General features: G+C 43.5%; 1 protein-coding gene and 1 long non-coding RNA gene across 2 annotated transcripts in view; one reads left to right on the forward strand and one right to left on the reverse strand.

Annotated features, from left to right (window-relative positions):
* The window catches only part of LOC308570947 (uncharacterized protein), a 114887-nt gene extending 95561 nt beyond the window's left edge, over window positions 1-19326 (forward strand). Inside the window, exons 13-21 of the mRNA XM_081166007.1 lie at window positions 1952-2234; window positions 2939-3793; window positions 5019-5246; window positions 6092-6171; window positions 12508-12790; window positions 13996-14844; window positions 16430-16657; window positions 17437-17563; window positions 18336-19326. Of these exons, the coding sequence (XP_081022133.1) occupies window positions 1952-2234; window positions 2939-3793; window positions 5019-5246; window positions 6092-6171; window positions 12508-12790; window positions 13996-14844; window positions 16430-16657; window positions 17437-17563; window positions 18336-19234 (3832 nt within the window). The 3' untranslated portion in view covers window positions 19235-19326. The remainder of the gene's footprint in view (window positions 1-1951; window positions 2235-2938; window positions 3794-5018; window positions 5247-6091; window positions 6172-12507; window positions 12791-13995; window positions 14845-16429; window positions 16658-17436; window positions 17564-18335) is intronic.
* Window positions 1006-1808, reverse strand: LOC308571469. The gene is made up of 2 exons (XR_014001467.1): window positions 1547-1808; window positions 1006-1219 (listed from the first exon to the last, which is right to left on the reverse strand). It is a non-coding gene; the product is annotated as an uncharacterized lncRNA (long non-coding RNA).
* Window positions 19327-23811: the final 4485 nt, after the last annotated feature.

Genomic DNA, 23811 nt, shown 5'->3' on the forward strand with positions numbered 1-23811 from the left:
GTCCAAAATACCTGAAGAAGCGTCTCCACTCCCATCGTTCTGCCCGGACACTGAGGTCCAGCTCTATGGGCCTTCTGGAAGTTCCCTCACTGTGAGAAACAAAGCTACAGGGAACCAGGCAGAGGGCCTTTTCGGTAGTGGCGCCTGCCCTGTGGAACGCCCTCCCATCAGATGTCAAAACGATAAACAACTACCAGACTTTTAGAAGACATCTGAAGGCAGCCCTGTTTAGGGAAGCTTTAAATGTTTAATAGATTATTGTATTTTAATATTCTGTTGGAAGCCACACAGAGTGGGTGGGGTATAAATAATATATTCTTATTCTTATTCTTATTCTTATTCTTATTCTTATTCTTATTCTTATTCTTATTCTTATTCTTATTCTTATTCTTTCTATCTATCAGGAACACAAATAGTTGTCCTTTTCACCATTCTTTCGTCTTGGTATAATTGTCAGAAAACTAATGAAGTGGTGCTCAGGTGGGAAACTTTAGGAGGTCAGATTAATCATTTTCACTGGTCAACATTGGGAGGAGACTGGCCCACTGAATTTCTCATTGCTGTTAATTCTGCATGGGCTTTTGTTGTCCCATAAACAGTCAGAAAGAACTTTGAATGAAACATCAGAAACAGGGTTGTTATTATTATGTTTGGGCATTTTCTGATGTTCCTGATGTAAAGAGAGCTTGTTATTATCTCACCTATAATTATCACTCTCAGCGTGGCTAAGTCTCCCTTGGATAATGTCTTAGTAGATTTCCAGAGAATACTAACCAATATCAAAACATGGGTATTATAACCTCTTCCTGCCATTCTAAGCAAGCGAGAGGACAGAGAAAGAGGAAGGATTTTCACCTTTCTCTTAATCAAGTTATAAAATAGGATTTTAATCTGTGAATTTTTAGAGGTGTCTTTGGTGACAAGGCAGAATATTGTACTGAGATTGGTTGTGAAGCAAGGTGCATGTGCTGGATGGAAATAAGGCTGTTTGATGGGAAAGAATAGGTGCTTCAATATGCTGCTGTTTATTGTGCCCCTTCTCTTTCATCTGCCACATTTGCTGGTCAAACATACCACGAGTTGCAGCATCCATGATCTGTCCAGCATTCCACATGAATACTACCAACCTGGTCATCTTATTGTTGGCGGACTTGCTTCTCATCTCTTTGCTGTTTTTGACAAAGAAGAATTCAAAGAAAGGCTAACTATCCACCAGCGCCTTAATACCCAGTAAAGACATCAAATGTCAAATAATCAGATGATACTGAAATATCCCCCAGCTCTAACCAGGCCTCCTCAGAAGCTAGTTCCACTGATTTCAGTGGGATTTACTTCCACTGAAGGGAAATGCAGATCTGAATGTGTCAGTGACATGAGAGAGCCTGGTCTTGTTGATGTGTTCTCTCTTCCCCACATCCCACCAAATCTCTTCCAAGGAGTTTAACAAGAGGAGGACTCAAAGATTAAACCTCCCTAGTTTAAGATGGAAAGCCCTTCTCTGTTCTTAATCTTCACCACAGAAACTCTCGTTTGAAGTGTCTTACACAAGGCTCACCTCTCCTTTGAGGTGATGCTCAAATAACCCCTGATGTTCTCATCCAAGTCAGGCTAGACGATTCTCTTTAAAAGTTATAGACAGGGCATGGATTAGATACATTCTGACTATATTCAGCTGAAGGTAGTGATCTGTGAATAAATGTCAGTTAACTGTCAGTTGGGAGACGTTATGAGGGAGGTGTGAGTTCCAACTGAGTGGTAAAGATCTGATTTTACTGGAGGAAAATGGCAGGAGTGGGAAAGTCTGAATGAGCCCTACATTAAGTTAAAATTCTACTCTTTAAGTTGAAATTGTTCTGACGATATGTGTGTATTAGGGCAAAATTATCAAGAGCCCCCTGAACAACATGCATAGTATATCTCTCAATGATACAGCATAAAATTCTTGTTGCAGTATTGTGCCAAAGAACTACCAGCATATTCTGGCCTTGGTATTTGCTGTCAAGGAGATCAATGAGAACCCCAAGATCTTGCCTAATATTACACTGGGATTCCACATCTATGACAGTTACTTCGATGAAAGGATGACCTACTGGGCTGCTCTGAACTTTCCCTCCACACTTGTCCCCAACTACAAGTGCAACAACCAGAAACACCTGGTGGCAGTTATTGGAGGACTGGACTTGGATATCTCTGTCTACCTGGCAAACATCTTGGGCATCTACAAGATTCCCCAGGTAAGATGCTGCGTAGGGGATTTCACACATCCACCATGATGTCTTCTATCAAGAAAGGATTTGTATAATATAGAAATAGTTGTGAGAGACGAAGAAGAGTGATCCTGCCCTTCACAAGGTAAGGTGATGATAGAAAAGTTCTCATCTCACCCCACTTCCTTGTCCATACACACCTAAAAACATGTATCCGAATTCCATTCTGCCAACTGACACCCTCTCACCTTTGCTACATGGCCTACCGGTTGGAGTCAAAACTGCTCTCTTGCAAAGCTGGAAGCCTGCCTATCAGGCGTCAGCTGCACACACATTGTAGCACTTGATGGGGATTCTGTGTGTTAGTGGCTTGAGAGATGAAGGGAAGGGATGACGCCATGAAATCAGGAGCTGAAATGCTGCGGTGAAGCAAAGTGGAAATTACAGGGGAGAGGAAAGAAGCAACACAGGAAGGCATAGAGGAAAAAGTGTAGAAAGAAAAGGCGGATGTTGGAGAGGAAAGCAGGAGTGCAGGAAACTGAGTATGGAGGAATGGCAGAGAGGGAGGTGGAAGCTGAGAAACACAGGGTGCAATCTGCCACTCCTCCCAGCTTTGTGGAACCTGGCTTCTTAAGGCAACTGCTTCATTTTGCCTCCTGGGTGGGCAGGTCCTGGGTGCACATACCCAGTCCTTCTGCAATTATAGATGATGCTCCTTTATTTCCTTTTAGCTCACTTATGGCTCCTTTTCTCCAGAGGATGGTGGTCAAAGCCAATCCACTTCCTTCTACAAGATGGTGCCCAATGAAGCCCATCAGTACACTGGGATTGTTGAGTTACTTCTGCACTTTGGTTGGACGTGGGTTGGATTGCTTGCTAGAGAAAGTGAAGGTGGAGAGAGATTTATTCAGACCCTGAAACCTCTGCTCTCCCAGAAAGGCATTTGCTTGGCTTTCTCAGAGACAACCCTGAACATGGCATATTTGGCTGAGTATTATGACATGTTTCCGCACTGGATCCAAATTTATCAAGCTATTATGGAAAGTAAAGCCAAGGTGGTGGTTGTCTATGGAGGAACAAAGTCCATACTTGCCTTGCAGACAATGATAGTACTAGGTGAAATGGAAAATGTGACCAAGACATCTGATGGCAAAGTGTGGATTTTGACGGCACAACTGGATTTCACAGCTCCGCCCTTGCGAATGAGCCTGGATATGCAAACCTCCCAGGGTTCCCTCTCCTTTTCAGTTCATTCAAATGTGGTACAAGGATTCAAAGCCTTTCTTCAGGCACAAAATCCTTTTGAGGCAAATGGAAATGGCTTTGTCAAGCAGTTCTGGGCACAGGTATTTCTCTGTTTATTTCCAAACTCCAATACAGAGGAGCAGGCCAGTGAAACCTGCACTGGAGAGGAGAAGCTGGAGAATCTCCCTTCGTCTGTTTTTGAGATGACCATGTCTGGCCACAGCTACAGTCTCTATACTGCTGTCTATGCCATAGCACATGCTCTACATGCCATGTTCCTGCCTGGACCCAAATATAGGAGAATGGTGGAAGGAGAGATGCAGGAGTTTCGGCCTTGGCAGGTAATGCGTGTCATGAGATATCATTTATTAGACGTAGGCAGTGATATGTAAAACAGTACCGTGAAAAATTTTAATCTCCACATTCTCCATTTGTGTGCGAAGAAGCTCTTCACTCAGGACCAGCTCAGTGAAGAATCAGACTGTTCTGCTTACAGCGTTAAGCAGGAGGACCCAATCCTGCAGTCTCCAGTTTTTTTTGTGAGCAACTTCCTTTGTGTGTTTGGGAAAACATGCAGCAAACAGAAGCATGGAAATACAGGATGTAAAACCTTAAAATATGCCCTTTCCAGTGAATTCCAGAAGATCCCACTTTCCTAGCACAAAAATAGACCACATGCTTAGCAGGTCGTAACATGGCTTGCTTACAAAACTCTTCTAAGTTCAAAAGTTTTATGGAACACAACACTCATAAAAATGTTGCAGAAGTAGAAGACAAAATGATAAAAGTTCCTAATCTTTCTATTGGTATAGAAAATGGTAGTTTCAGATTACATTCTTATATGAAAAACAGTCTTCTTAATTCCATGCGGCTGCAGGGAGCAGTTCAGATCTCCACACAAATGAAATTCACATATAGAGTGAGCAGAACAATAGGCTTTTTTGCCCATTTCTTCCCAAGGTAAGGGGATGGGACATTGGCCAAGTCTGCCAGAGCACTTTTTTCTATGACATTAAACCATGGGTAGGCAAACTAAGGCGCGGGGGCTGGATCCGGCCCAATTGCCTTCTAAATCAGGCCCACGGACTGTCCAGGAATCAGCGTGTTTTTATATGAGTAGAATGTGTCCTTTTATTTAAGATGCATCTCTGGGTTATTTGTGGGGCATAGGAGTTTGTTCCTTTTCCCCCTCCAAAATATAGTCTGCCCCCCCAAGGTCTGAGGGACAGTGGACCGACCCCCTGCTGAAAAAGTTTGCTGACCCCTGCATTAAACCCTTTATGTATTTATTAGACTCAAGCATGCTGGTTATATGAGGATTGTTGGGCAGTGAGTGTGTGTGTAGATATCCAAGCATGGTAAGACACGCATTGGGATTTTCCCCATAGGAAACAATGGAGATCATTGGCTCAATATGTGAATGCTCGTCCTACAAACCATTTCTCAGAAAACAGATTATATTTGCATGGCACTACCTCCCTGTGTTGACTGTCTGGAGGCATCCTGAATGTGAGAAAGGAGAGACATTTGCATTGCTTCAAAGTTACTCTTTTCCTATCAATGCAGCTCCACCCCTTTCTTAGGAGTGTCTCCTTTAACAACTCTGCTGGGGAAACGGTATATTTCAGTGCGAACAGGGAAGTAGAAGCTGGCTTTGATATCACCAACCTGGTCACTTTCCCAAATAACTCCTTCATGAGAGTCAAGGTTGGAAGGGTAGGTGGGGAGGCTGCTGCAGGCCAGGAATTCACCCTTGATGACAACAGAATGGTGTGGCACAGAAGCTTTCACCAGGTGAGGCATAATTCCTACATCTATGAGAGATAGGAAAAGAGAATGTTATTCTACTTACAGATCATCAGTCCAGGACTTACCTGCCTTTCCAGCCAGATTCTAAACATTTCTTCTCTCCACTGTGTAAGAATAATAGAATCTTAGAGTTGGAAGTCATCACAACAATCATGTGGTCTGCGATGCAGGAATCACAACATAAGATCTTGCTGGGTCAGATCAATGCCCAACTAGTGCAGAATATTACCATTGGCCAGTCTTGTCCAGCATCTGGATATGGCATGTGGCTTTTGACTTGGGGCTCTTTCCATCCCAGTGTATTTCATGAGTCTCTTGGGAAGAAGAAGGGGTTTGCTACTTGCAGTTGAAATGCTGGTGGTTGTGAAGGAAGTGGGGGCTGTGGAGGTTTGTGGGTAGCTATTCTTTGTCACCAAGTGTAGAATGAGGAAAGGGGCTTCTTAGATTGAAGAAGAATAAGCTCTCCCCAAGAAGGCTTGCCAGGCACCTCCCTTTGAATCTTTAGGCACCAGCCGAAAACATTCTTCTAATGAATTTCTTAGACTTAATGGGGGGGGGGGTGAATCACACGCAAACTACTACACTTTTCAATTATACTAGGGTTGACATATTTCAGGACCCCCTGAAAATTGTTGACGCATCAAGAGCCAAATGAGTAGCCTGGCACTGTGTTTGGAATAAGTAGTTTGGGGTCTTCCTACTGCCAGCTGGAAGAAAAAAGAAGCCAAAAGTGCTGCTTACTTCTCTGTGCTAAACGGTTTATCTATTTCTTTAAATGAGCAGGGTCCACCTCTTTCGGTATGTAACCCAAGTTGTCCTCCTGGTTCCAGGAAGGAGAAGGAGGAGGGGGAGCCATTCTGCTGCTATGGTTGTGCTCCATGTCCTCAAGGCAAGATTTCACCCCAGAAGGGTAAGAGACACAGGATATACGATTTTCAAAAATAAGGCATGTTAGAAGTTGAGGAAAAGGATAAATAAATAATTGATAACCTGTGCATGTTTATACAAAGGTTGATTGGAGAACTGAATCACAAATGTTTAGAGAAGTACACATTTTTAAGGGAATGTTTACTTTGGTGTACGTTTTGATTCAAGGAGTGCAATTTAGATATCTTTCTCATTCAAGGGGAATAAAAACCAAATTTCTCCTCTATACCTATTGACAGGTAGCCCCCATAAAGGATTAGGGACCCACTCCTAAAAAGAATCGGTTTGTCACCCATGATGTAATCTTTGTCACAGGTTAAAATACAGCAGGCAATTCTAAATTAAATGCACCAGTGATATGACTTAGTATGAGACACCTTCCTTAATTCAGGCAATAACAAATAAACATGCGTCTGATTGTTACGTGATTGTACACCTGAGGAAGTTGGAATGGGATCTGCATAGGGCGTGAGGGTGGAAAGGGGCTGGGAATGGAACCCCTGTGCAAAATGGTCATGGACTGTACCTGTTTTGATCAATAACAATGTGTTTATGTGGAGTTAGCAAGCCGTTACAGGACACCCCACATAACCCTAGCTGTCAACTTTCAGATTTGAAAATAAGGGATCAGCAGCCTCACCTGTCCCGGGGACAGTCTACGGGATATCTAACAATCCAGGATAGAAGCGGGAAGCGGTGGGAAGCGGCGCTGGAATAAGGAAATTTCCCGCAAAAAAGGGGAAGGTTGATAGCCATGCACATAACCCAACAAAAAGTTACCCTGGAAATATGTGTGATACCTCTAATTTAACATTATCCATTCCATACTCGCACCGTTAGCAGTTGCTCTCCAATACATCCAAAATCTGAATGTATTATTTTCTTTCCAGACATGGTTGACTGTGTTGCGTGCCCAGAAGATCATTATACCAACATGAAACAATCACAATGCATTCCAAAGACCATCAGCTTCCTGTCTTTTAAAGAGCCTCTGGGGCTGAGCTTAGCATTGTTGGCTCTTTCTCTCTCTCTCCTCACAGTGGTGGTCCTAGTCATCTTCATTAAACATCAGGACACACCCATTGTCAGAGCAAACAATCGGGACCTCACCTACACCCTCCTCACTTTCCTCCTGCTCTGCTTCCTCTGCCCATTGATCTTCCTCAGCCCTCCAGAAAGAGTGAGCTGCCTGCTCCGACAAATGGCTTTTGGACTTGTTTTCACAGTGACTGTTTCTTGTGTGCTGGCCAAGACTATCATGGTGGTTCTGGCCTTTGTGGCCACCAAACCAGGATCCAGAATGAGGAAGTGGGTGGGGAAAAGACTTGGAAGCGCCATTCTGTTTTCTTGTTCCCTTATCCAAGTGGGCATTTGTGCTGTGTGGTTAGGAACCTCTCCTCCATCCCCTAATTCTGACATGCACTCAATGATGAGAGAAATCATTCTAGGCTGCAACGAAGGGTCAGTTGCCCTGTTTTACTGTGTCCTAGGCTACATGGGCTTTTTGGCCATTATCAGCTTTGTTGTAGCATTTTTAGCCCGAAAACTGCCTGAGAGCTTCAATGAGGCCAAATTCATCACCTTCAGCATGTTCTTGTTTTGTAGTGTTTGGATCTCCTTTGTTCCAGTCTACCTGAGCACCAAGGGGAAATACATGGTGGCTGTGGAGATCTTCTCCATCTTGGCCTCCAGTGCTGGTTTACTTGGTTCCATCTTTGCTCCCAAATGCTACATCATTGTGTTGAGGCCTGATCTGAACAGCAAGGATCAGTTAATAAAGAGGAAATAATTAATTATCTTTTCATTTTTGTGGGGGTTTTCCTACCAAAATATGAGCAATGTAATCCCTCTGTATCCACACCATTAAATTGTGTTGTATTTTACATGTTGCAATTGTTTTGTGCAATTTCTTTTAAAACCAAAATATGGTCTCTCTTAAACAGGAACCCCTTATCTTGTTTTAACCCTAAGCCTTATTTGGAAACCAAAAAACAGCCATCAGTACCATAAAATATTGAGACCTGACTAGAACCTCAGAGGGTAATTGATTAGAAACTGAACAGAAAAAATAATACATTGAGAGGCATTATTATTATTATTATTATTATTATTATTATTATTATTATTATTTAAAAGTCTCATTCCTTTCTAGGTTTTTCCCTCTCAGTAAGGTTTCTTTAAGGGACGCGGGTGGCGCTGTGGGTAAAACCTCAGCGCCTAGGACTTGCCGATCGCATGGTCAGCAGTTCGAATCCCCGCGGCGGGGTGCGCTCCCATCGTTCAGTCCCAGCGCCTGCCAACCTAGCAGTTCGAAAGCACCCCCGGGTGCAAGTAGATAAATAGGGATCGCTTACCAGCGGGAAGGTAAACGGCGTTCCGTGTGCTGCGCTGGCTCGCCAGATGTAGCTTGTCACGCTGGCCACGTGACCCGGAAGTGTCTGCGGTCAGCGCTGGCTCCCGGCCTATAGAGTGAGATGAGCGCACAACCCTAGAGTCTGGCAAGACTGGCCCCTACGGGCAGGGGTACCTTTACCTTTACCTTAATCATGATTAGCCAGTCTCAGAGGTTTTACTACAGCGAGTCCCACTTACTTGGGGGTTACGTTCAAGTGCCCCCACACATAAATGAAGATTGGATAAGTCAGGAGCACCCTCTAAATCCCTTTGAACGTATTCTATAGTTCTCTCTCTCCATTCCAGATCAGGAATACTGCACCTAAAATACCCACATCTGGAATTTTGGGGGCTGACTGGAGGATGTGTGGGGAAAGTTGCTGCTTCTGCTGTCAGGTGGGGGGGGGCTGAGCAGCATAAACAACCCCCTGCTGCACCTCCAGTCTCTGCCCTCACAAGCCATGAGAACTCTCCAGCTCTCTCTCTCCATTTCTGGGTATTAATTAAATTATTTTGATATTATTCATAAATTATTTTGATATTATTCATGTGCAGTGGGGGATGCCTGTAGTCATGGGCAATATATGCTAAACCACCCCGGAGGGTTTTTTAAACTTAGAATTAAATGAATAACAATTTTGGTATTTTTAATGGATTTATTTTCATCAGATGGGGCAGAATGCATCTGAGTGAATATTTTGGAGTAAAAGCATTTTGAACATGAGTGAATTTAAGCTCCATTTTTATAGAAAATACCACCATTCACTACTTTTTATTTATTACTTCTCTATATTACTCCCACCAACTAGTTGTGAGGTGCTATTCTATCAGGAACACAAATAGTTGTTTGTGGGAATCTCTCACCAAGAGGTTGAGTCCTAAACCTGGATCCTGACATCCAGAGCATTCTTCTTTTTTATTCCTATTTTCCCCAGCTTCCAATGCAAACCACCTACAAAACTCAGTCGTTTTCACCATTCTTTTGCCTTGTTCCGAAAACTAATGAACTGGTGTTCAGGTGGGAAATTTTAGGAGGTCAGAGTAATCATTTCCACTGGTCAGCAGTGATAAGAGACTGGCCCACTATTCTTCTCATCCTCATTGCTGTTAATTCTGCATACCCTTTTGTCGTCCCATAAACAGTCAGAAAGAACTTTGAATGAAACATCAGAAACAGGGTTATTATTCAAAATAAAAAAATTCCTTCCAGTAGCACCTTAAAGACCAACTAAGTTAGTTCTTGGTATGAGCTTTCGTGTGCATGCACACTTCTTCAGGTATCTGAAGAAGTGTGCATGCACACGAAAGCTCATACCAAGCTCATACCAAGAACTAACTTAGTTGGTCTTTAAGGTGCTACTGGAAGGAATTTTTTTATTTTGACTATGGCAGACCAACACGGCTACCTATCTACTACAGGGTTATTATTATTCTGTTTGGCATTTTCAGATGTTCCTTATGTAAAGGAAGCTTGTTATTATGTCACCTATAATTACCACTCTCAGCATGTCTATGTCTACCTTGGATAATGTCTCAGTAGATTTCCAGAGAATACTAACCAATTGAAAAACATTGGTTTGAAAATCTCTTCTTCCCATTCTTTGCAAGGGAGAGGACAGAGAAAGAGTAAGGATTCTTACTGTTCTCTTAATCAAGTTGTAAAATAGGGTTTTAAGCTGTGAATTGTTAGAGAAGTGCTGCTCATGATAAGGACAAATATTATACTACAGGTGGTTGTGAAGCAAGGTTCATGTGCTGGGTGGAAATAAGGCTGCTTGATGGGAACGAATATGTGCTTCAATATGCTGTTGTTTATTGTGCCCCTTCTCTTTCATCTGCCACATTTGCTGGTCAAACATACCATGAGTTGCACTGTCCATGATCTGTCCAGAATTCCACATGAATACTACCAACCTGGTCATCTTATTGTTGGCGGAGTTACTTCCCACCTCCTTACTGCTGTTGACGAAGAAGACTTCACAGAAAGGCTAACTACCCATCAACTTCTTAATACTGTGTAAATAATTGAAATGTCAAATAATCAAATGACACTGAAATACCCCGCAGCTCTAACCTGGTCAATTCATAAGCTAGTTCCATGGATTTCAGTGGGATTTACATCAAGGCAGATGGTGGGGGGTATTTACAAAGCTGAAAAGTTGCCTTGGAAGAAGGAAGGTGCAGATCTGAATGTGACAGTGAGATGAGAGAACCTGGTCTTGTTGATGTGTTCTCTCCTCCCCACATCCCACCAAATCTCTTCCAAGGAGAGTTTAACAAGAGGGGGACTTACAGATTAAACCTCCCTAGTTTAAGATGGAAAGCCCTTTTCTGTTCTTAATCTTCACCTCAGAAACTCTCGTGTGAGGGGTCTTAAAGGTTCACCTCTCCTTTCAGGTGGTGCTCAAAGAGCCGCTAATGTTCTCATCTCAATCAGGGTAGATGAATGCGTTTATAATTTATAGACAGGGCCTGGATCTGATATGTTCTGACTGTATTCATCTGAAGGTAGTGATCAGTGAAGAAATGTCAGTTAACTGTCAGCTGGGAGAGGTTCTGAGTTCCATTTCAGAGGTAAAGATCAGGTTTTCCGGGAAGAAAATGACAGGACTAGGGGAAGTCTGAATGAACCCTACATTAAGCTAAAATTCTGCTCAGTTCTTACCAGGAGAACATTAAAAAAGCACATTTCTTAAAGGAGCTCAGCTGTCCAAGCAGGCAGGAACCTAATCTGAGGAGTTTTCTGGTCAGAGGCAAATTGTTCCTAGCTGCTAAACCAATTCATGAGTGAACTGGACAGAAGTGGAGGCTTGGGAAAGTTGCTATGAGATAAAAGGCTTTGGAGGCTGGTGTCAGCAAGAGCATCTCTTGGATCTTCAAGAAGTTTTGTCAAGTATATGATAAGACCCTAAAGTAAATATCAATATGCTTTATTGGAAAGGGGGGGGAATTCAAATAACTTTATATTTAAATATTAAACTACCCCCCCCCCAAAATCTTCTAAAAATATATCAAAAATAATACAGGAGCCATCATTTAAAATTCACACTTCTCCAAATTGGGACGCGGGTGGCGCTGTGGGTAAAACCTCCGTGCCTAGGACTTGCTGATTGCAAGGTTGGCGGTTCAAATCCCCACAGCGGGGTGAGCTCCCGTCATTCGGTCCCAGCTCCTGCCCACCTAGCAGTTCGAAAGCACCCCTAAGTGCAAGTAGATAAATAGGTATCGCTTTATAGCGGGAAGGTAAACGGCATTTCCGTGTGCTGCGCTGGTGCTGGCTTGCCAGAGCAGCTTCGTCACGCTGGCCACGTGACCTGGAAGTGTCTCCAGACAGCGATGGCCCCCGGCCTCTTAAGTGAGATGGGCGCACAACCCTAGAGTCGGACACGACTGGCCCGTACGGGCAGGGGTACCTTTACCTTTACCTTTACCAAATTGTTCAATGCAGTTCTCCATCCAAGCAATATAAACTAAAATGAATATCTCGAAGTAAAGTGTCACTAAAAATGCATATATTAGTGCAAGTGGAATAGAAATGGACTACAATGCATTCTTTCAGGGCAGGAGTCAGCAAACCTTTTTAGCAGGGGGCTGGTGCACTGTCCCTCAGACTTTGTGGGGGGCTGGACTATATTTTTTTGGGGGGGGGATGAATGAATTCCTATGCCCCACAAATAACCCAGAGATGGATTTTAAATAAAAGGACACATTCTACTAATGTAAAAACACACTGATTCCTGGATCGTCCTTGGGCTGGATTTGGAAGGCAATGGGGGCAGACCCGTGTTTTAGGGGAATTTCTTCTGCACATATGTGTATATTAGGGCACAATTCACACTAAAAAAACTGAATAATCATAAAGAAGCCCATTAAAAAAAATGCGTAGGCTATCTCCCAATGATACAGCATGAAATTCTTGTTGCAGTATTGTGCCAAAGAACTACCAGCATATTCTGGCTTTGGTATTTGCTGTCAAGGAGATCAATGAGAACCCCAAGATCTTGCCTAATATTACGCTGGGATTCCACATCTATGACAGTTACTTCGATGAAAGAATGACCTACCAGGCTGCTCTGAACCTTCCCTCCACACTTAGACCCAACTACAAGTGCAACATCCAGAAACACCTGGTGGCAGTTATTGGGGGACTGGACTTGGATACCTCCATCTACCTGGCAAACATCTTGGGCATCTACAAGATTCCCCAGGTAAGATACAGTCTTGGGGGTTTCACACTCATTCACCACGATGTGTTCTATCCGGAAAGGATTTGAATAATAGAGAAATAGTTGTGAGAGACAGTGATCCTGCCCTTATCCACACACACCTAAAAACATGTATCCGAATTCCATTCTTCTGACTGACACCCTCTCACTTTTGCTTCATGACTGGAGACGGATGAAGACGGAAGCTGCTCTCTTGCAAAGCTGGAAGCCTGCCAATCAGGAGTCAGTTGCCCACACATTCTGGGACTTAGAATAATAGAATCATAGAGTTGGAATAGACCACAAGGGCCATTGAGTCCAACCCCCTGCCAAGCAGGAAACACCATCAGAGCACTCCTGCCATATGGTTGTCAAGCCTCTGCTTAAAGACCTCCAAAGTAGGAGACTCCACCACACTCCTTGGCAGCAAATTCCACTGTCGAACAGCTCTTACTGTCAGGACGTTCTTCCTAATGTTTAGGTGGAATCTTCTTTCTTGTAGTTTGGATCCATTGCTCCGTGTCCGCTTCTCTGGAGCAGCAGAAAACAACCTTTCTCCCTCCTCTATATAACATCCTTTTATATATTTGAACATGGCTATCATATCACCCCTTAACCTCCTCTTATCCAGGCTAAACATGCCCAGCTCCCTTAGCTGTTCCTCATAAGGCATCGTTTCCAGGCCTTTGACCATTTTGGTTGCCCTCCTCTGGACACGTTCCAGATTGTCAGTGTCCTTCTTGAACTGTGGTGCCCAGAACTGGACACAGTACTCCAGTTGGGTACACAACTTGATGGGGATTCTGTGTGTTAGTGGTTTGAGAGAGGGAGGGGAGGGGAGGGAAGGGAAGGGGAGGGAAGGGAAGACGCCATGAAATCAGCAGCTGAAATGCTGTGGTAAAGCAAAGTGGGGAGAAACAGAGGATAGGAAAGCAGCAACACAGGAAAGCTTAGAGAACAAAGTGAAGAAAGAAAAGGAGGGGGAAGGAGAGGAAAGCAGGAGTGCAGGAAATTGGGCATGCAGGGGTGGCAGAGAAGGAGTTGGAAGCTGAGAAACACAAGGTGCAATCTGCTACCCCCCCCCCCAGCTTTGTGGAACCTGCCTTCTTAAGGCAACTTGCTCATCTTGCCTCCTGGGTGGGCAGGCCCTGAATGCACAAACAGAGTACTTTTGCAATTATACATGATGCTCCTTTATTTCCCTTTAGCTCACTTATGGCTCCTTTGCCCCAGAGGATGCTGGTCAAAGCCAATCCACTTCTTTCTACAAGATGGTGCCCAATGAAGCCCATCAGTACACTGGGATTGTTGAGTTACTTCTGCACTTTGGTTGGACGTGGGTTGGATTGCTCACTGCAGAAAGTGGGGAGAGATTTATTCAGACCCTGAAATCTCTCCTCTCCCAAAAAGGTATTTGCTTGGCCTTCGCAGAGACAAACCTGAAAAAAACATATTTGGCTGAGTTATATGCCATGTATTTCCACTGGATCCAAATTTATCAAGCTATTATGGAAAGTAAAGCCAAGGTGGTGGTTGTCTATGGAGGAACAAATTCCATAATTGCCTTGCAGACAATGGTAGCACTAGGTGAAATGGAAAATGTGACCAAGACATCTGATGGCAAGGTGTGGATTTTGACGGCACAACTGGATTTCACAGCTCCGCCCTTGCAAATGAGCCTGGATATGCAAACCTCCCGGGGTTCCCTCTCCTTTTCAGTTCATTCAAATGTGGTACAAGGATTCAAAGCATTTCTTCAGGCACAAAATCCTTTTGAGGCAAATGGAAATGGCTTTGTCAAGCAGTTCTGGGCACAGGTATTTCTCTGTTTATTTCCAAACTCCAGTACAGAGGAGCAGGCCAGTGGAACCTGCACTGGAGAGGAGAAGCTGGAAAATCTCCCTTCGTCTGCTTTTGAGATGACCATGTCTGGCCACAGCTACAGTCTCTATACTGCTGTCTATGCCATAGCACATGCTCTACATGCCATGTTCCTGCCTGGACCCAAATACAGGGCAGCGGTGGAAGGAGAGATGCAGGAGTTTCGGCCTTGGCAGGTAATTCCTATTATGAGATATCATTTATTTTACATAGGCTGTGATATGTAAAACAATACCCTGAAAAATTTTAATCTCCACATTCCCCATTTGTGTGCGGAGAAGCTGTTCACTCAGGACCAGCTCAGTGAAGAATCAGACTGTTCTGCTTACAGCGTTAAGCAGGAGGACCCAATCCTGCACTCTCCAGTTTTTTTTGTGAGCAACCTCCTTGTGTGTTTGGGAAAACATGCAGCAAACAGAAGCATGGAAATACAGGATGTAAAACCTTAAAATATGCCCTTTCCAGTGAATTCCAGAAAATCCCACTTTCCTAGCACAAAAATAGATCACAAGCTTAGCAGATCATAATGTGGTTTACTTACAAAACTCTTCTAAGTTCAAAAGTAGTTTCAGATTACATTCTTATATGAAAAACAGACTTCTTAATTCCATGTGGCTGCAGGGAGCAGCTCAGAACTCCCCATGCACGAAGTTCACATATAGAGTGAGCAGAACAATAGGCTTTGTTGCCCATTTCTTCCCAAGGTAAGGGGAAGGGACATAGGCCAAGTCTGTCAGAACACTTTTTTCTATGACATTAAACCATGGGTAGGCAAACTAAGGCCCGGAGGCTGGATCTGGCCCAATTGCCTTCTAAATCAGGCCCACGGACTGTCCAGGAATCAGCGTGTTTTTACATGAATAGAATGTGTCCTTTTATTTAAAATGCATCTCTGGGTTTTTTGTGGAGTATAGGAGTTTGTTCCTTTTCCCCCTCCAAAATATAGTCTGCCCCCCCCAAGGTCTGAGGGACAGTGGACTGACCCCCTGCTGAAAAAGTTTGCTGACCCCTGCATTAAACCCTTTATGTATTTATTAGACTCAAGCATGCTGGTTATATGAGGATTGTTGGGCAGTGAGTGTGTGTGTAGATATCCAAGCATGGTCAGACACGCATTGGGATTTTCCCCATAGGAAACAATGGAGATCATTGGCTCAATATGTGAATGCTCGTCCTACAAACCATTTCTCAGAAAACAGATTATATTTGCATGGCACTATCTCCATGTGTTGACTGTTTTTTAAAAAAGATATTTATTAAGGTTTTCCAAATATTACAAAATTTTAAAAAAGAAAAAAAGAAAAATACAAAATAAAAATAGTTAAAAACAATTAAGTCTTTCAATCACTTATCTTTCATTTGCTTATTTCCCGGACCTCCTCACGCCTCCCTTTTCTGTATTCCAGTTCAATTTGTTAATTCAGCAAATCCCTCCCCTCTTTATTCATCCTAGTCTTCATTCTTAAAATATTGTAACATTAAATTTTTACCTATTAATAATCCATTTTCTCATATTCCCTTGTAGCATTACAGCTAGAGACCACTTAGTTTCTATCCAACATCATTCTAACATTCCTTGATTTTACAATATTTCTGTAGATAGTCTTTAAACCTTTTCCAATCTTCTTCCACCGACTATTCTCCCTGGTCTCGGATTCTGCCAGTCATTTCTGCCTGTGTTGACTGTCTGGAGGCATCCTGAATGTGAGAAAGGAGAGATATTTGCATTATTTCAAAGTTACTCTTTTCCTTTCAATGCAGCTCCACCCCTTTCTTAGGAGTGTCTCCTTTAACAACTCTGCTGGGGAAACGGTATCTTTCAGTGCGAACAGGGAAGTAGAAGCTGGCTTTGATATCACCAACCTGGTCACTTTCCCAAATAACTCCTTCATGAGAGTCAAGGTTGGAAGGGTAGGTGGGGAGGCTGCCGCAGGCCAGGAATTCACCCTTGATGACAACAGAATGGTGTGGCACAGAAGCTTTCACCAGGTGAGGCATAATTCCTACATCTATGAGAGATAGGAAAAGAGAATGATATTATACTTACAGATCATCAGTCCAGGACTTACCTGCCTTTCCAGCCAGATTCTAAATTTTCTTTCTCTGCCCTGTAGAATCTTAAGTTGGAAGTCATCACAACGGCTATTTGGCCTGCAATGCAGAAATCACAAGATGATCTTCCTGGCTCAGATCAATACCCAACTAGTGCTGAATATTGTCATAGGCCAGTCTTGTCCAGCTTCTGAATATGGATTGTGGCTTTTGGCTTGGGGCTCTTTTGATCCCAGTGTATTTCATGAGTCTCTTGGGAAGAAGAAGGGGTTTGCTGCTTGCAGTTGAAATGCTGGTGGTTGTGAAGGAAGTAGGGGCTGTGGAAGCTTGTGTGTAGCTATTCTTTGTCACCAAGTGCAGAATGAGGAAAGGGGCTGCTAGATTGAAGAAGAATAAGCTCTCCCCAAGAAGGCTTGCAGGCACCTCCATTTGAATCTTTAGGCACCAGCCAAAAACATTCTTCTAATGAATTTCTTAGACTTAATGGGGGGGGTGAATCACACGCAAACTACTACACTTTTCAATTATACTAGGGTTGACATATTTCAGGACCCCCTGAAAATTGTTGACGCACCAAGAGCCAAATGAGTAGCCTGGCACTGTGTTTCGAATAAGTAGTTTGGGGCCTTCCTACTGCCAGCTGGAAGAAAAAAGAAGCCAAAATTGCTACTTACTTCTCTGTGCTAAATGGTTTATCCATTTCTTTAAATGGGCAGGGTCCACCTCTTTCGGTATGTAACCCAAGTTGTCCTCCTGGTTCCAGGAAGGAGAAGGAGGAGGGGGAGCCATTCTGCTGCTATGGTTGTGCTCCATGCCCTCAAGGCAAGATTTCACCCCAGAAGGGTAAGAGACACAGGATATACGATTTTCAAAAATAAGGCATGTTAGAAGTTGAGGAAAAGGATAAATAAATAATTGATAACCTGTGCATGTTTATACAAAGGTTGATTGGAGAACTGAATCACAAATGTTTAGAGAAGTACACATTTTTAAGGGAATGTTTACTTTGGTGTACGTTTTGATTCAAGGAGTGCAATTTAGATATCTTTCTCATTCAAGGGGAATAAAAACCAAATTTCTCCTCCATACCTATTGACAGGTAGCCCCCATAAAGGATTAGGGACCCACTCCTAAAAAGAATCGGTTTGTTACCCATCCTGTAATCTTTGTCGCAGGTTAAAATACAGCAGGCAATTTTGAATTAAATGCACCAGTGATATGACTTGGTAGGAGACACCTTCCTTAATTCAGGCAATAACAAATAAACATCCGTCTGATTGTTACGTGATTGTACACCTGAGGAAGTTGGAATGGGATCTGCATAGGGCGTGAGGGTGGAAAGGGGCTGGGAATGGAACCCCTGTGCAAAATGGTCATGGACTGTACCTGTTCTGAACAACAAAAATGTGGTTTATGTTGAGTGAGCAAGCCATCACAGGACACACCACATAACCCACCACAAAGATGGAGGTGGAGTTCTCATGCATCACATTCATTCTGGTTACTCTGGAAATATGTGTGATACCTCTAATTTAACATTATCAGTTCCATACTTGAAGCTTTAGCAGTTGCTCTCCAACACATCCAAAATCTGAATGTATTATTTTCTTTCCAGACATGGTTGACTGTCTTGCATGCCCAAAGGACCACTATCCAGACAGGAACCAATCACAATGTGTTCCAAAGACCATCAGCTTCCTGTCCTTTAAAGAGCCTCTGGGGATGAGCTTAGCATCATTTTCTCTTTCTCTCTCTCTCCTCACAGTGGTGGTCCTAGTCATCTTCATTAAACATCAGGACACACCCATTGTCAGAGCAAACAATCGGGACCTCACCTACACTCTCCTCACTTTCCTCCTGCTCTGCTTCCTCTGCCCATTGATCTTCCTCAGCCCTCCAGAAAGAGTGAGCTGCCTGCTCCGACAAATGACTTTTGGCCTTGTTTTCACAGTGACTGTTTCTTGTGTTCTGGCCAAAACAATCACGGTGGTTCTGGCCTTTGTGGCCACCAAACCAGGATCCAGAATGAGGAAGTGGGTGGGGAAAAGATTGGCAAGCTCCATTGTGTTTTCTTGTTCCCTTATCCAAGTGGGCATTTGCATTGTGTGGTTAGGAACCTCTCCCCCATTCCCTGATTCCGACATGCAGTCTGTGATGAGGGAAATCATTCTAGGCTGCAACGAAGGATCAGCCGCCCTGTTTTACTGTGTCCTGGGCTACATGGGCTTTTTGGCCATTATCAGCTTTGTTGCAGCATTTTTAGCCAGGAAACTGCCTGAGAGCTTCAATGAGGCCAAATTCATCACCTTCAGCATGTTCTTGTTTTGCAGTGTTTGGATCTCCTTTGTTCCAGTGTACCTGAGCACCAAGGGGAAATACATGGTGGCTGTGGAGATCTTCTCCATCTTGGCCTCTAGTGCTGGCTTACTGGGCTCCATCTTTGCCCCCAAATGCTACATCATCGTGTTGAGACCTGATCTGAACAGCAAGGAGTGCTTAATAAAGAGGAAATAATAAATTATCCTTTCATCCTTTGGTTTTTTTCCACCAAACTATGAGCAATTTAATCTCTCTTTATCCACACCATTTGATTATGTTGTATTTTACATGTTGCAACTGTTATGTGCAATTTATTTTAAACTCCCCTGTGGTCTCTCTGAGACAGGAGCCCCTCATCTTGTTTTAACCCTAAGGCTTATTTGGAAACCAAAAAACTGTCATGAGTACCATAAAATATTGTGACCTGACTAGAAATTCAGAGGGTAATTGATTAGAGACTGAACAAGAAAAAACAAGATACTGAGAGGCATTTTTTTTAAAAGGCTTGTTCCTTTTTGGTTTTTCCCTCTCACTAAGGTTTCAGTAGAGTTGCATGTTGAGATCCCGCCTCCCACCAGTAGAAATAAAGACACAGGACACAGTAATTTAGGTTAATAGGCTATAATTAGGCCACAACTTTATTGGCTACAGGTGATGAGTGGTATTGACTTAGGCATTGGTCCTATTGACTATCCAGCTTCAGCCTGCTTGCTTGAAGACTGGGAAGGGTTAACATCAGCAGGGGAGCCCTGCTGATGCACATCAACTAGGCACTCCCCCGAGGACACCGCTTGGGGGCGTGCCTTGGGCCTGGCCTCCATAGGCTTCGGACGGGGCCACGCCCCCCGGAATCCTTTACTGGACTACCCTTCAATATCCGGGGGAGGTGATGGCGCTCCCCCCCCCATATATCTACATAACAATACCCAATGCCTAACCGCCCAAGCCGAGAATGTTGTGATGATTTGTTACGAGGTATGCGAAAAACCAAATGGCTGGTGCCAATTTGCCAAGTGGAAAAAAATCCTACCAGGCCCCTTAACGGCGACCAACCGAGGTCCATAGCAAGGTCAAAAGAGGAACCTTGAAGGGCGGGTGGGTAGGAAACCAACGCAGCTGAGCAGCCAAAGAGGGAGATTCCTGGCCTCGCTTGCCTTAAATGAGGCAAGGCACACCCCCTGGGCCAGCTGATTGGCTGGCCCGGGGATGATGCGGCCGAGGATTTCCCAGATTGCATGGGGCTGGAAGCCAGCCTCTGCGCGTGTGTTGGGGGTGTGATGCCCGCAACAACACCTCCTCCACAGGTTGGAAGTGGCTATGCTACTGTCATGATGAACCAGTCTCAGAGATTTCAGTACAGCGAGTCCCACTTACTTTGAGGTTGTGCTCAAGTGGCCCACATAAATAAATGAAGATTGAATAAGTCGGGAGTACCCTCTAAAACTCTTTGAATGTCTTCTCTGCTGCTCTCTGTCCATTCCAGATCAAAAATACTACACCTAAAATACCCACATCTGGAATTTTGGGGGCTGACTGGGGGATGTGTGGAAATGTTGCTGCTTCTGCTGCTCTTCTATGCACATTAGCTGTCATTGGGGGGGGGGGCTGAGTAGCGTAAACAACCCCCTGCTGCACCTCCAGTCTCTGCCCTCACAAGCCATGAGAACTCTCCAGCTCTCTCCCTCCATTTCTGGGTATTAATTAAGTATTTAGTTATTATTCGTGTGCAGTGGGGGATGCCTGTGGTCATGGGCAATATATGCTAGACCGTTCCTGGTGTGGGGGTTTTAAACTTAAAACTCAATGAATAACAATTTTGGTATTTTTAATGGGTTTATTGTTATACAATGGGCAGAATGCTTCTGAATGAATATTTTGGAGTAAAAGCATTTTGAACGTAAGTGAAATTAAGTACCATTTTATTAGAAAATGTAATATCACCATTCACTACTTATTACTTCTATATATTACTCCCACCAAATAGTTGTGAGGTGCTTTTCTATCAGGAAAACAAATAGTTGTCCTTTTCACCATTCCTTCATCTCAGTATAATTGTCAGAAAACTAATCAACTGGTGTTCAGGTGGGAAATTTTAGGAGGTCAGAGTAATCATTTCCACTGGTCAGCACTGATAAGAGACTGGTCCACTATTCTTCTTTTCCTTGTTGCTTTAGATGAAACATCAGAAGCAGCGTTATTATTATTTTTTGGGGACATTTTCTGATTTTCCTGATGTAAAGAGAGCTTGTTATTACCTCACCTATAATTATCACTCTCAACATGGCTAAGTATCCCTTGGATAATGTCTCAGTAGATTTCCAGAGAATACTAACCAATGTCAAAACATGGGTATTATAACCTCTTTCTGCCATTCTTTGCAAGGGAGAGGACAGAGGAAGAGGAAGGTGTTTAACTAGTTTCTTAATAAAGTTATAAAATAGAATTTTAATCTGTGAATTGTTAGAGAAGCGCTGTTCATCATAAGGCAGAATATTGTACTGAGGTTGGTTGTGAAGGAAGGTTCATTTGCTGGATGGAAATAAGACTGTTTGATGAGAAAGAACATTTGCTTCAGTATGCTGTTGTTTATTGTGCCCCTTCTCTTTCATCTGCCACATCTGGTGTGCAAACATACCATCAGTTGCACCGTCCATGATCTGTCCAGAATTCCACATGAATACTACCAACCTGGTCATCTTATTGTTGGCGGACTTGCTTCTCATCTCTTTGCTGTTTTTGACAAAGAAGACTTCAAAGAAAGGCTAACTATCCACCAGCGCCTTAATACCCAGTAAAGACATCAAATGTCAAATAATACTGAAATATCCCCCAGCTCTAACCAGGCCTCCTCAGAAGCTAGTTCCCTTGATTTCAGTTGGATTTACTTCCACTGAAGGGAAATGCAGATCTGAATGTGTCAGTGAGATGAGAGAGCCTGGTCTTGTTGATGTCTTCTCTCCTCCCCACATCCCAGCAAATCTCTTCTAAGGAGTTTTACAAGAGGAGGACTCAAAGATTAAACCTCCCTAGTTTAAGATGGAAAGCCCTTCTCTGTTCTTTATCTTCACCTTAGAAACTCTTGTGTGAGGGGTATTAAAGGCTCACCTCTCCTTTGAGGTGATTCTCGAATAACCCCTGATGTTCTCATCCAAGTCAGGCTAGATGATTGTCTTTAATCTTTATAGACAGTGCCTGGATTAAATACATTCTGACCATATTCAGCTGAAGGTAGTGATCAGTGAAGAAATGTCAGTTAACTGTTAGTTGGGAGAGGTTATGAGGGAGGTGTGAGTTCCAGTTCAGTGGTAAAGATCAGATTTTTGTGGAGGAAAAATGGCAGGATTGGGAAAGTCTGAATGAGCCCTACATTAAGCTAAAATTCTGCTCTTTTAGGGGAAATTGTTCTGCAGATATGTGTATATTAGGGCAAAATTTACACTAAAATACTCAAGAATCATAAAGAGCCCACTGAAAAACATGCATAGCACATCTCTCAATGATACAGCATAAAATTCTTGTTGCAGTATTGTGCCAAAGAACTACCAGCATATTCTGGCCTTGGTATTTGCTGTCAAGGAGATAAATGAGAACCCCAAGATCTTGCCTAATATTACACTGGGATTCCACATCTGTGACAGTTACTTCGATGAAAGGATGACCTACTGGGCTGCTCTGAACCTTCCCTCCACACTTGTCCCCAACTACAAGTGCAAAAACCAGAAACACCTGGCGGCAGTTATTGGGGGACTGGACTTGGATATCTCCGTCTACCTGGCAAACATCTTGGGCATCTACAAGATTCCCCAGGTAAGATGCTGTGTAGGGGATTTCACACATTCACCATGATTTTTACTAGCCAGAAAGGATTTGTGTAATACAGAAACAGTTGTGAGAGACGAAAGAGAGTGATTCTGCCCTTCACAAAGTAATGTGATGGTAGAAGAGTTCTCATCTCACCCTAGTTCCTTGTCCAAACACACCTAAAAACATGTATCCAAATTCCATGCTACCAGCTGACACCCTCTCACCTTTGCTCCATGGCCTACTGGTTGGAGACAAAAGCTGCTCTCTTGCAAAGCTGGAAGCCTGCCTATCAGGAGTCAGCTGCTGATGCATTGTGACACTTGATGCAAATTCTGTGTGCTAGTGGCTTGAGAGAGTAAGGAAAGATGCCATGAAATCAGGAGTTGAAATTTTGTGGTGAAGCAACATGAAAGAAACAGGGGAGAGAAAAGCAGCAGTACAGAAAAAACCTAGAGATCACAGTGGATAAAGAAAAGGAGGGCAGAGAAGAGGAAAGCAGGAGTTCAGGGAACTGGGATTGGAGGTATGGCAAAGAAGGAGGTGGAGGCTGAGAAACACAAGGTGCAACCTGCCACCCTTCCCAGCTTTCTGGAACCTGCCTTCTTAAGGCAACTGGCTCATTTTGCCTCCTGGGTGGGCAGGTCCTAGGTCCATAAACCCAGTCCTTCTGCAATTGTAGATGATGCTCCTTTATTTCCTTTTAGCTCACTTATGGGTCCTTTTCTCCAGAGGATGCTGGTCAAAGCCAATCCACTTCTTTCTACAAGATGGTGCCCAATGAAGCCCATCAGTACACTGGGATTGTCGAGTTACTTCTGCACTTTGGCTGGACGTGGGTTGGGTTGCTTGCTAGAGAAAGTGAAGGTGGAGAGAGATTTATTCAGACCCTGAAACCTCTTCTCTCCCAGAAAGGCATTTGCTTGGCCTTCTCAGAGACAATCCTGAAAATGATACATTTGGCTGAGTAT

Source organism: Podarcis bocagei (genome assembly GCF_964188305.1).
Source record: "Podarcis bocagei genome assembly, chromosome: 13".
NCBI classification, from domain to species: Eukaryota; Metazoa; Chordata; class Lepidosauria; order Squamata; family Lacertidae; genus Podarcis; species Podarcis bocagei.